The 13,487-nt window shown below is 43.0% G+C and overlaps 1 protein-coding gene across 3 annotated transcripts in view; it reads right to left on the bottom strand.

Moving 5' to 3' along the window:
* The window catches only part of garnl3 (GTPase activating Rap/RanGAP domain like 3), a 202,229-nt gene that overhangs the window by 57,530 nt on the left and 131,212 nt on the right, over window positions 1–13,487 (bottom strand). For all 3 annotated transcript variants that reach the window (XM_034191917.1, XM_034191916.1, XM_034191918.1), the window contains exons 7-14: window positions 6,353–6,416; window positions 6,194–6,220; window positions 4,576–4,651; window positions 4,381–4,479; window positions 4,162–4,265; window positions 1,004–1,112; window positions 818–863; window positions 139–245 (exon numbers count right to left, since the gene is read on the bottom strand). In XM_034191917.1, the coding sequence (XP_034047808.1) occupies window positions 139–245; window positions 818–863; window positions 1,004–1,112; window positions 4,162–4,265; window positions 4,381–4,479; window positions 4,576–4,651; window positions 6,194–6,220; window positions 6,353–6,416 (632 nt within the window). The remainder of the gene's footprint in view (window positions 1–138; window positions 246–817; window positions 864–1,003; window positions 1,113–4,161; window positions 4,266–4,380; window positions 4,480–4,575; window positions 4,652–6,193; window positions 6,221–6,352; window positions 6,417–13,487) is intronic.

The following is a 13,487-nucleotide window of genomic DNA, read 5'->3' on the forward strand; positions in this document are numbered from 1 at the left end:
AAACCAAACAAGCATATCTAGTCCCCAGATACCACCCATAGTGTAAGTATCTCGGGTCTAACATGAGTTGTTGCTAAGGTGTTGTGTCCATAGTCAGACATACATGTCCCATACAGTGTGTGTGTGAGTGGTTCTCACATTTGACTAATAAAAAGTCCCTGAACTCTTGGTGATCAGTAAACACAGGTGGAGACGGGAGAGGGGGTCCAAATAGCGGAACACTCTCCTCTGAGAATATCTTCAACCTGTTTGAGAGAACACATATGTAACATCTCACAATCACTCTGTCAAAGAGTGAAACAAACAAAAAACCATAAAGGAACTTAAACACTAAAGAGTAAATTCCCGGTCTCACTTCCATGGATGTATATCCTGGAAGGTCATGGTTTGTAACCTTCCTTATACCTTGGAAAACATTAGAAGGTCCTTGAGGAACATGGGTATTCTGTCATTGCGTATTGGTCTTGCTTTAACTGTGGTGAAATTTTCCCTTTTGTTCCTGTTACAAACAAACAAAATTTGGAAATCCATTATTCTGTGAGGTCTGTAAAGTTCTTGTAAGCCATGATGACATTTTCCAGAAGGGCCAAGGTTGTGCAAAGTTATACTACATGTGTGCAACAGTTGTTTTTGCACACATCACATGGTTCGGCGCAGAACGGCATCAAACAATCTTCATACACCAATTCACCACATTTATAGACGATGACCTTTCAGGATGTATAATCCACAAAAGTTACAACGGTGCTTAAGAAGGAAATTCAAACCTTGACAGATTGATTACCCCAAAACCAGTGCAAAAACTGAAGATTCTCACCTGTAACTGTCATTCTGGCTATTATATCTAACTAATGCAAAGATATCTGAAAGTGAAGTAAAGGAAAAGCAATTATGAGACACGATCCACACGTTGATCTACCAGTCTTCAGCTTTATAGCAGATCATCTGAACTTATTAATTACTGCTTCATTTCTCTGACAGCGACTGTCCACGTGAAGGATACGGGTGAAGTGCGATCGAATCATGGAAGGCTTGAAAGTCGACGTGGTGTCGTCGCCTTCCTGGAATACTATCGTAACAATGTCATTTCCGATATGTCGCTTTCGCTCCACCTGCCAGAGACACAAGATAAAGAAGAAAGCTTTATTGGAACTTGAAAATCAGAAAATACATGTTTGATTGAGGTGGGAGGTGTTGAGGCACCCATTGTTACGCCCCTGTAGGTGTGTAATTGTAATGAGGATCACTGTTATGGTGCTGTGGAAGGATCTCGCTTGATTTGGTGAAATTATACTTAGTCTGTGCCCTTCTTTTCACAGAGAGGCTGCTGTGGCTGACAGACATATTATTATGCAAATACCCGAATAAAGATGCATGTACACCATATCCATGTGTGATTATCAAGCTCGTGCATGTGGGCACAGTTTCCCAATTACTGAGGTATACCGAACGGAAGCATGCCTATACAGTATATGCCTTTCTAAATTGGGGAAAAAGACAAGCGTGGATGCATATATCTGCTTTTATGTCTGCAGACTTTTATTCAAGAATTCACATCATTACTCTGGACAGTTACAAGTCCTCATGAATCCTAATCATTTTTGTTGAGATCGCCAACAATCCATAAATAACCTCCACCTTCACACAAGAAAGACTAATATTATGATAAAAGTTGCTGAGCACTTCTGTTTTTTAAACACTTTCCACACAAGCTTGTAATGTAACACAGAACTATGAAATAATTGAGCTCAGGCATTCTTAGGATAAACTTCAGTAGCACTACATCCATTAAAGCTCTATAGTGGGGCGGCATAGCAAAACAACTGTTCATTTTGTGATAAAAGCATGGAATCCGGCACACATATTCTAAATTATCAAATGTGTTTTCCAGATATGGAGCCATCCTGGAGCTGACCCCTAATGAGCTACAGGGGGTCAATAAAGAATTAGACAGGGGTCAAAATTTAAAAATGCTCATTCATGTCGAAAACTGTACCACATTTTTTGTCTGATCATAACAATTCCAAAAAGGTATAGTTTTGACTATCTAGGACTGAGTTCTATGGAGTTATGGGGTAAAGAAAATGGCAAAAATGGTGACAAAGGTCAGTTTCAGTTTGTACAGGGGTCAAACGTTTGGACTATCTGTGATTGAACGTTCTGGAGTTATAGGGTAAAAATGGCAAAAAATGTTGACAAAGTTGCTCCAATTTTGGTAAAAAGTGATGCAAATTATTGGTTGAAATAAAAGGATTAATAAATGGAATAGTTTTGACTGTGTTGAATGCTTGGGCTGCAAAGTAAAGGTCAAACAAGGTCGATGTCCATTGGATTATGACGTATGACCAGTGTTGCCACAGTTACTTTGAAAAAGTAATCCAATTACTGATTACTCCTTGAAAAAGTAACTTAGTTACTTTACTGATTACTCAATTGTAAAAGTAACTAAGTTAGATTACTAGTTACTTTTTTAGTTACTTTCCCCAGCTGCCGACAACAACCCACGTCAACATGACAATGATACCTGTTTTGCCAAAACTCACTTTATAGTCACCCTTTCTTGACTTCAATGAAAACAAATACTTGTTTTATAAAAAGTAAAATAAAGACCTCTTTCTTGACCTCATATTTAACTGTTGACAGCACTGTAACAGTAAAACTTGCAATTTCAAACCTACATTGTTTATAAATGTAACTATTAAATTCTAACATTTTTCTAACATTTAAATTCTCTAAACATTTTACTTGTCGAAATTATTATTATTTTAAGCAGTATTAGTAGTTGTAGTAAAAAACGGCTTCAAAACTGGACCTTTAATCTAGGGGTGTTGTGGGGGGGGGCACATCCTTGCCCCACGCCCCCATTCCATCTGGATTCGCCCCTGCTTTGGCGTTTGAGCACAAAGAATGGATAACATTTATTTATACAGAAAACAGGACCAGATTTACAGGTAAGAAAGTTTTATTGCGTTTTCACATTATGTGGTCCTCAGAAAGAGAGTTTAGGTGCATTTGAGTGGAAAATAGTGTTAGTTGTTGACGCGTCGCGGAGTATCAGCTGTTTTTAACGAGACGATACGGAGCGGCTCAGCTCAGAATTCTAAATAAAGGAGGGAAAAAAGTATAAAAATGTCTTTGTAAAGCTCAGTGCAGGTGTGCTGATCACCGCGCTTTAAGAGGAGACGACGAGTCGAGCAGCTGCAAAAAAACGCGGATGAAAAGCTCACAGTTCACTTAAAGTGGGCAGTTCAGTCGAACCCCGACCTCCTGCCCACGGACCAAGTTTAATGCTGCTATCGACCCACAATGAAAAATAATAGTAACGCACAGTGACATGGAGAAGTAACTTTAATCTGATTACTGATTTGGAAAGATTAACGCATTAGATTACTCGTTACTAAAAAAAGTGGTCAGATTAGAGTAACGCGTTACTAAGTAACGCGTTACCGGCATCACTGCGTATGACATACCTGTATGTTACCCTGTAACATAATAACTAAGCATGACAGATGGTGCAAACTATTCTTTTTTAAAATGCTATTAAGTCAACCAGTAATTTGTATCATTTTTACCAAAACTGAAGCAACTTTAACTTTTGACCCCTGTACAAACTGAAACCAACCTTTGTCACCATTTTTGCAGTTTTTTTTTACGCCATAACTCCATAGTGGGTCCACATGTTTTTGTTCCACTTGGGGTTTTATAGGTGCAGACCAAATTTGAACTCAGATAAGATTTAGAGGTCCCCCAGAGTGACACATTTTCCTCTCCCTCTGCTGTCAAGGCAACGTCACCCTAACGGGAGAAGACTCTGATGCCATTATTTTTCGTTTACATGTGATGGCTTCTAATCGCAAAAAGTGGTGGCTGATTGGGCACCCAGAGGAGAACATTACTGGAATTACTACATTGCCTAAGGATTACCTAAACAATGTTCGACTACAGTAAAATTTGGCACAGATCTTTTATTTTATTAGTGGAACAAGAACATGTGGCCCTATATATATATATATATATATATATATATATATATATATATATATATATATATATATATATATATATATATATATATATATAAATATATATATATATATATATATATATACACACATACACACACACACTGTAGAAAAAGTCCAATGACACATGCAGACTTACCTGTTGTTTGTTTTCTTTAGAATACGGTAACATGGTGGACACATGGAACATAAGCTCGTGACCCTGATACACTGTGTAAATTGACTTTTTTCCTGTAGTGTCATCTGCAGAAAAACACAGAACCATAATGTAGGATTAAGCAAAAAAAAAAAAAAATCAGCACATCTTCATGTAAAACCATCTTTAATCATGTTATGAAGCGGATACAAGGCCTCTTACTCTTGGTGTCTAGCCCTCCACGGTAACCCGCCCAACCCTGCAGTGTTATGGTATCACCCAGAAGACTGAGAAACTTATCAAAGCTCTCACTCCCTGACTCTAAAAGAAACACAGCAAATAGTCTCCTGTAGTGCACGCTGAACTGATATTAAACTTCAAATGGGGAAAAAAAGTTGAATATATGGAGTGACTTACCGTTGCTAAACATCTCATCATCTGTGAGCTGTCCATCTTTGGCATACAAGACACCAAATTTAAAGTTGACAGAGCCCTACAAAATTACAACATTGGTTAACATCAATCAAAATGGTTCATTTGAATGCAATCCTGCATCTTAAATATGCAAATGAAGACAAAAAAAATGGCATAAGCAAATGTTGACTGTGTTAACTGTGTTGCTAGTTACATTTTTAACAGAAAGCAAGAACAAAAACACAGCCATGTTCTTAAAGCTTTTTAAATTACAATGCTTATGGGAAACACCTTCTTACAATGATTTTACACCTTAGCCTTAAGGTACTTTTGGTAACCTGGGCCTTGTTTACCTACATCTGTCTGATCAAATGTGGATAATATGACCACTTTAAATGCTTGTAAACTTCCAGTTTAGCAGCAACAGTAATGTGCAAAATGTCACCAGGTAAGGGCCCCTTCACACATAACATGATTGAAGCCGACTAGCGCACGAAAGAGGAATTGCATGCTAGTCATGAAAAATTGGAGCTGCCTCCAATGCCTCGCACACCTGTTGCTCCAACTATTCACGCACACCAGCGGCTGAAAGACAGAGTGTGCCCTGTGAGAGCCCATTCAATCCCTCTCGTGGCAGGTGTCGGCCAAATTCCAGGTGACACACACAAACATCTAAAACCGCTCGCTGGACACTTAGAAAATGTGGCACCGTTCGCCCTGTCAGCACAAAAATAGGGCGCAAGCAATCACTTTCGAGCTGGATGTGCCCCCACAACTGTGGCATTGCGAAAGCAACACATGTGGCATGAATGTATGTCCCCCCCCAACCACATGTGGCGTGCGGGGGAAGAGCACACATGCATGACATGCTGATATGTATTTACAGACATGATCACATGGGGGCCGGACAGCCACGTCTGAGCGCACCGTCAGATCACGCAACAGGCGATTTGTATGTAATGCATATTCTGCCGGACACATGCGTTCAACAGAACATGCGCGTTGCAGGACTATGACAATATGACAAGCCAACAGAGCCACAAATACGTCACTTTCAGTCACGTATCACAAACGGCATTTTGTTAGTTATTATGGCACGTTTTTCTCTTTTTTTAAATCTCTTTATCTACTTATTGATTTTAGCCATTGTACACTCCTGTAAGACAGTGATTGTAACACAGTGGTAAAGTTTCCGTCCTGTAATCAGAGCTTTTGTAAATTGCAGGTTCGAATCCCATTTGGCATTTATTTTTTTATTTAACCGGGGTTATATAACCGCAGGGTTCTGTATTGCGTCCCCCTTTATTTATTATTTATATCAACCCAGTGATATTCACTAATTATACAGCTGGTTTTTATTTTATTTTTCTTCACATCAGCAGCGTGATGTGCGTGTTGCTACGCGCACTGTGTTCGTGGTTTTCATTCCATTTCGTGTTTGGTTCGCAGATTTTCTTCCGGTTTCTGTGTCTTTCGCGTTATGTGTGAAGGGGCCCTGAAGATTGGACAAAAAAATTCTGTTCTAAAATGGTGACTTACAAAATTGGGGGGGGATTTAGACCTGTAATGAAACATACATTTACTATAAAGATGTATGATGTCAAGACTTTGAATCTCATACCTCCTGTTCCTCCAGCACCAGCAGATCCTGAGGGAAAAGGACACAACCGATATTATTCACACCGACCAACCTCCAACGGCAGGGCCTGAAGATAAACAGGACGGGTGGAGCCGGTGCGGTGTGACATAACATCAGCGCAGGTTGTGGTGTTACTCTCACCTTTTGAATGTCCGGGTTGAGGATCTCTCTGGGGCCTTTCTCAAATCTGTCCACGTTCATTGCACTGGGAATGAGCCAACAAGCAGGATGAGGAAAAGGAGGAGAGGTGGTGTTAGTGACAAAGGAGAGAGAGAGAGAGAGAGAGGAGATCGATGTGGGACAAAGAGCCTGAAGGGAGACCAGGTACAGGGGATTTCTCATCGTTCTTGTTCCATTTATACTCATTCAAGTTTTGAGCAGTGATGTTGCTCCACCTGAGGAATTTAGTCCAAGCTCGGGTTTCATGGATCTTCTTGTATATCTGGTTACAAGGCACTTATGACACACTGCTGGAACATGAGCGAAACTCAAAGCTGCCGGCATGAATGAATCTCTGGCATCAATGTGGAGGGCCTGTTGTTCCCATTATATTGTAAATTCAGATTTATTACATGACAGAATATAATGGTTCAAACTCTTCTTCAGCTGCACAGAAATTAAATCAGGTGTGCTTAATAAAAAGATGTTCCTTTACCATAGTAATGCTTCAGTTTTTGACAAAGGGTTCAGTATAGCATCATTACTTTTGTTAGACACATACCAGCCCCCCCCAGGGTAGGGAGAGGGGGTGTGGCCAACTGTAGCTTGTTTTCCTTTAACATGACCCACAGAAATAGAGTGCATCTTAGAAACTTGAAAACTTTTTTTTTGAATTAGGATGCTCTACCTCAGTATCTATGAAGTATTCTTGGCTACAAACTTTAATATTTGTTTTTCAAACACCTGGGGCCTCATATACCGAAACATAACGTACGGCAAAACCCAGAAACTGTCGTACGCACAAAAATATCCAAAGTGTATGTGTGTACGCTTATTCCGTTTTTACGTCCCAATCAACGTGGAGTTGAGCGCACAGGCAGACGTACCAAACTCCTCCCTCGTCACGCCCCTACTTAAGTATGCAAATTCATGTAAATCAGCCCTGGGAGCTGGGATTCCCCACTCTGTCAAGTCAATCAACATGATCACAGAAAAGAAATTATACAGAGTGTGAGCTACAGATGACGGAAATGAAGTGGAGACAAGCAGGGATAGTTTATTTGGTACCCTGTCAAATGGAATAATCAGGAAATGGAAAAAAGTTAGTAGTAGCACGTGTGTGAGGTCGTAAATGCTGTGGGCTCAGAGCAGCACACACACACACTGAAGTAAAAAAACATGAGGTGCACAGTGACCAACAGTGTGTGATATCCGCAACTTTACACACGCATTTATTGACAAATACTGAACACAGGGAGTTGATCAGGGGGCTAGTAAGAAGCTCTGCTGCTCTAGTTTCACCATCAAGCCAACCCCCCCTATTAATAATAATAAAAAACACATTTGAATGTGTACATGACCTTATGTGCCCACGCTGGTTTTCATTCGGAACAATTATACAAACTATTTACTCACCAAGCAGCTATGCATCGCGCACCGTGCCAGTCTCGAGCCTGTTCCCAACCCAATGCATTTGGACAATGATGGAATAAAAATGTTTCCTACTAACAAAAACAAATTCATCATGTGATAGCACCTTTATAGCAATATGTGCACAGTCAATAGCTCCCATGACTTCAGGGAAACAGGCTCTCGCTGCAAATTGCGCTTTAATGTTGGAATGTGACGCATCTGGATAACATTCAGATGATTCCGTCCCACACAGCTGCCATGGCTCGGTTCAAAGTTGACTGGTACACTCCTGACCGATCGGCCAGCTCCTGCCGAAATGCCCCGTTGCCAGTAAGCCCAGCATGGTCAGCACCTGTGTGGGCACAGACAACCCACTGGCTCCTCACCGTATTGCGCTCTGGGCCGGTTGCGTTCTGCATGCAACTCCAGTAACAGTGGCCTTGGTAATCGAAATCGGCTTATGAGCCAATTATCAACATTTGCAAGTAAATACTCGCTCATGTCGGACTGCACCATTTACAAGGTCCTCTAACAACGCTAATGCAGCCATTGTTAATACCATTTTCTTCATCACTTTTTGCATGCTTTTATATCCACCCATATAATTGCAAACACGTGGGTGTGTTAATTGTGCATCAGTGTGTCTCTGGTGTGCACATCACTCTGGTGACTTCTTGTTTTCATACTATTATCGGTTCCCAGCATCCCCTCTACGTGTAGCCAGTGGACCAATAGCTGTAGAAATGTGCGTACGCCAGACATGAACTTGGCGTGACGCACGGTCATTTCACTTTTGATACATCTGAACGGTAGCGTGGAGAAGGATGTACGCCACATTTTTGTGCGTACGCAGCCTTTGTACATGAGGCGCCTGGTACTTGTTCCCGACAATAAGCACACTTCAGAGTTAAACATGGTGTCCACATATAATCTTTTGTATGAATGTCTTAATTTTTTTTGTCACGTTTCCCAGCTTGGAGAAACTGGTGACTCACGTGGGCAGTACGGCCATTAGGTGAGAGGTGGGGTGCATCTTGGACAGACCATCAGTCACACAGCATACCCAACAAAGCTAAACTCCACAACCCAACAGATAGAGGTACTTGCAACACAAAAAGAGGTTTCAGACTGGAGGACTTTTTAAATTTGACAGACTGTTCAGTGCATTGTTGAGCTCCACTTTTCCCATCCACCTAGTCAGCAGAATTGAGTAAATTTATTGATTTGCTTCATTGCTAAGTCTACTTTTTATCTAGCTATATTTTCATTCATTCATTTCCTATACCTGCTTACTGTAGTCCAAGGTGATGGGGACGGCTGGACCTGGAGTCTATCCAGTAGTCATGAGGCAACTATATTTTCACATTTTGTGAATTTAATTGCAATGCTTTAAACAGCAGAAGTCAGTTAAAGTCATCCAGGCAGAAACTTGAATGAATGAATGAATGAATGAATGAATGAATGAATGAATGAATGAAAACTGTTTATTTCGAACATTTGATACAACAACAATTACAAGATAGATCAGTAAAGACAACAACAAAAAAGTTCCTACTGTGTACCCAACATGTCCGAAAAGGGGTAGGGTGAAGCATCAGCTTATTTATCCCTACCCCTTCTTCCCCACAACCAGTAATACCCTTTGCCACATATACACATAGATTCCTACACACCTAAACCGATATCAATATATATATATATATATACATATATATACACATACATATATACATACACACATCAACATACATACACATATACATACACATATATACACATATACATATATACACATATATATATACACAAACATAAATATACACCTTCACATACCTACTTACATACAAAATACTATATATTTACAAGCCGAAGCAAAAAACAAAAACACCCTAACCCTCATTACCCTTCCTCCTCCCTATACCCAGAAAAAAACATATTTTTGTACCGCTGTTTGAACTGGTTCATGCTTGGACATTGCTTGAGCCCCACTCCCAATCTGTTGGGAGTGGGGCTCCCAACAGATTGTGAGCCCACGCAAATTTCAAACAGCAATGTTTGAAATTTGCAAACCATTTTTTAAAATGTAAGCACCTGTTGTTGAACTGATGCAGCTATTTTTATATTTGTGTTTTCTGCATTTGCTAGTGTTCTCTTAATTTGGAAGTGTGGCCTCCCTCGGCCACTGTAGTTAACACTTCAGAGCTCCTTAAGGTGAACTATGTGCTGCTGATCAGATTGGTAGCACTTGTGTGGTGTTGTGTATTTAAATGACCATCAGACAGGTTGAAAAACAAAAACAATAACAATAACAAAACAAACCAACCAAACAAGAATTACACCTTCCTAGAAATGACAGAAAAACATACAATCTCCAGGTGTCATATATCTTGTTAATTCAGCATCATGACTGTCATGTGATCAACAGTGATCATCCAAGAAGGATTATACGATTACAGTGGTCCCTCGCTATAACGCGGTTCACCTTTCGCAGCCTCGCAGTTTCACGGATTTTTTAGTCCAATTTTGCATGCTTTTTTACAGCGCATTGTGTTCTGCGTCCTCATCAAGCAGGCCGGTCGCGGCACCGCGAAGAGTACACGCATTGTGTTCTGCGTGTCTGTTTATAAGAATCTTCTTGCCCAGAAGAAAAAACAGCGCCAACAACTACCCATAACTGTGTTCTTTACTTGGAAAAAGACACCTGCAGCGAGGTGTCACTCAGTGGAAAAAGACGCGACAGCAGAGCAGCGCCAGGACGAAGAGGTGCGGTCAGAGGAACTGTGAAATACTGATCAGTCACTATTAATAATTTCTTATGTGTCCAAACTCGTAGGTTGATCGTTAAAATTAAATTCATTAGTTCTAAAAGCCATCATAATTATTTATAGGAAAATGTTCTATTTTTATTTATCAAACAAATGTTTGGGCCTGAAAACAGGTTGGTCTTATTTTTCTACTAAGGTTTGAACTTTGAGAGTGTTTACACATGAGAGAAAAGTGAGAAAATGTTCATGCCTGATTGAGAAAAGTGTATAAAGTGTGTAGTGAGGGGTTTTACAGCCTTAAAACGTCTATAATAATTGTTTAAAAAATAACACTGACTACTTCGCGGATTTCGCCTATTGTGGGCTATTTTTAGAACGTAACTCCGGCGATAAACGAGGAACCACTGTATAACGATATAAAATAATATACTTTCATAAATAAAACAAACCAAGTAGATACAAGAACAACAAATTATTAAAATTTGTCACATTCATTGGTGCTGGTTTAATCATTTGTCTTTAAGTTTTTGTCTTTAAGTTTCAGTCTGCTGTGTGTCGATGATCGACTTTGTAGTCGTATCATCTGACCTTCAGCCACGTGTCTCGGACACTCGAGTGAAGAGAGGGGCAGAGCTGTCAACTGATCACCACCTGGTGGTGAGTTGGATCCGCTGGGAGGGTAGGAAGCTGGTCAGACCTGGCGAGCCCAAACGTATCGTGAGGGTCTGCTGGGAACGACTGGCGGAACCCTCTGTCAGCGAGGTCTTCAACTCCCACCTCCGGGAGAGCTTCTCCCAGATCCCGGGGGAGGTTGGAGACATGGAGTCCGAGTGGACGATGTTCTCCACCTCCATTGTCGATGCAGCTGCTCGTAGCTGTGGTCGCAAGGTCTCTGGTGCCTGTCGCGGCGGCAATCCCCGAACCCGGTGGTGGACACCGAAAGTAAGGGATGCCGTCAAGCTGAAGAAGGAGTCCTACTTATCTTTGTTGGTAGGTGGGACCCCAGAGGCAGCTGACAGGTACCGGCAGGCCAAGCGTGCCACAGCCCGTGCTGTCACAGAGGCAAAAACTCGGGTCTGGGAGGAGTTCGGGGAGGCTATGGAGGAGGACTATTGGTTAGCCTCGAAGAGATTCTGGCAAACCGTCCGACGCCTCGGGAGGCGGAAGCAGCTCTCCACCAGCACTGTTTACGGTGCGGGTGGGGAGCTGTTGACCCTGACTGGGGATGTTGTCGGGCGGTGGAAGGAGTACTTCGAGGATCTCCTCAATCCCATCGTCACATCTTCCGAAGAGGAAGCAGAGACTGGGGACTCAGAGGCGGACTCATCCATTGCCCAGGCTGAAGTCACCGAGGTGGTTAGAAAGCTCCTCAGTGGCAAGGCTCCTGGGGTGGATGAAATCCGTCCTGAGTACCTTAAGTCTCTGGATGTTGTGGGGCAGTCTTGGCTGACACGCCTATGCAACATTGCGTGGCGATCGGGGACAGTGCCTCTGGATTGGCAGACCGGGGTGGTGGTCCCTCTGTTTAAGAAGGAGGACCAGAGGGTGTGTTCCAACTATAGGGGGATCACACTCCTCAGCCTCCCCGGTAAGGTCTATTCCAGAGTACTGGAGAGGAGAATTCGACCGATGGTTGAACCTGAGATTCAGGAGGAGCAGTGTGGTTTTCGTCCTGGTCGCGGCACACTGGTCCAGCTCTACACGCTCCATCGGGTGCTCGAGGGTTCATGGGAGTTTGCCCAACCAGTCCACATGTGTTTTGTGGATCTGGAGAAGGCATTCGACTGTGTCCCTCGGGGCACCCTGTGGGGAGTGCTCCGGGAGTACGGGGTCTGGGGTCCGGGGTCCGGGGTCCTTTGCTAAGGGCTATCCGGTCCCTGTTCGACTGCAGCGACCGCAGCAGGAGCTTGGTTCGCATTGCCGGTAGTAAGTCAAACCTGTTTCCAGTGCACGTTGGCCTCTGCCAGGGCTGCCCTTTGTCACCGGTTCTGTTCATTATTTTTATGGACAGAATTTCTAGGCGCAGCCAGGGTATAGAGGGGGTCTGGTTTGGGAACCACAGAATCTCGTCTCTGCTGTTTGCGGACAATGTGGTTCTGTTGGCTTCGTCAAATCAGGACCTTCAGCGTGCACTGGGGCGGTTTGCAGCCGAGTGTGAAGCGTCCAGGATGAAAATCAGCACCTCCAAATCTGAGGCCATGGTTCTCGACCGGAAAAAGGTGCTTTGCCCTCTTCAGGTCGGTGGGGTGTCCTTGCCTCAAGTGGAGGAGTTTAAGTATCTCGGGGTCTTGTTCACGAGTGAGGGATGGATGGAGCGTGAGATCGATAGACGGATCGGTGCAGCATCTGCAGTGATGCGGTCGCTGTATTGGACCGTCGTGGTGAAGAGAGAGTAGGGGGGCAAAGCTCTCGATTTACCGATCGATCTACGTTCCGATCCTCACCTATGGTCATGAGATTTGGCTCATGACCGAAAGAACGAGATCGCAAGTACAAGCGGCCGAGATGAGTTTCCTCCGCAGGGTGGCTGGGCGCTCCTTTAGAGATAGGGTGAGGAGCGCGGTCACTCGGGAGGAGCTCGGAGTCGACCCGCTGCTCCTCCACATCGAAAGGAGTCAGTTGAGGTGGCTCAGGCATCTTTTCCGGATGCCCCCTGGACGCCTCGCTGGAGAGGTGTTCCGGGCACGTCCCACTGGGAGGAGGCCCCAGGGAAGACCCAGGACACGCTGGAGGGACTACATCTCTCGGCTGGCTTGGGAACGCCTTGGGATTCCCCCGGAGGAGCTGGGGGAGGTGTGTGTGGATCGGGAGGTCTGCCCTCGCGACCCGACTCCCGATAAAGTGGAAGAAAATGGATGGATGGATGGATGCGAGTAAAATAAGTATTAAACACATCACCATTTTCTCAGTAAATATATTTCTAAATGTGCTATTGACAT

This window comes from Thalassophryne amazonica, chromosome 17 (genome assembly GCF_902500255.1).
Source record: "Thalassophryne amazonica chromosome 17, fThaAma1.1, whole genome shotgun sequence".
NCBI classification, from domain to species: Eukaryota; Metazoa; Chordata; class Actinopteri; order Batrachoidiformes; family Batrachoididae; genus Thalassophryne; species Thalassophryne amazonica.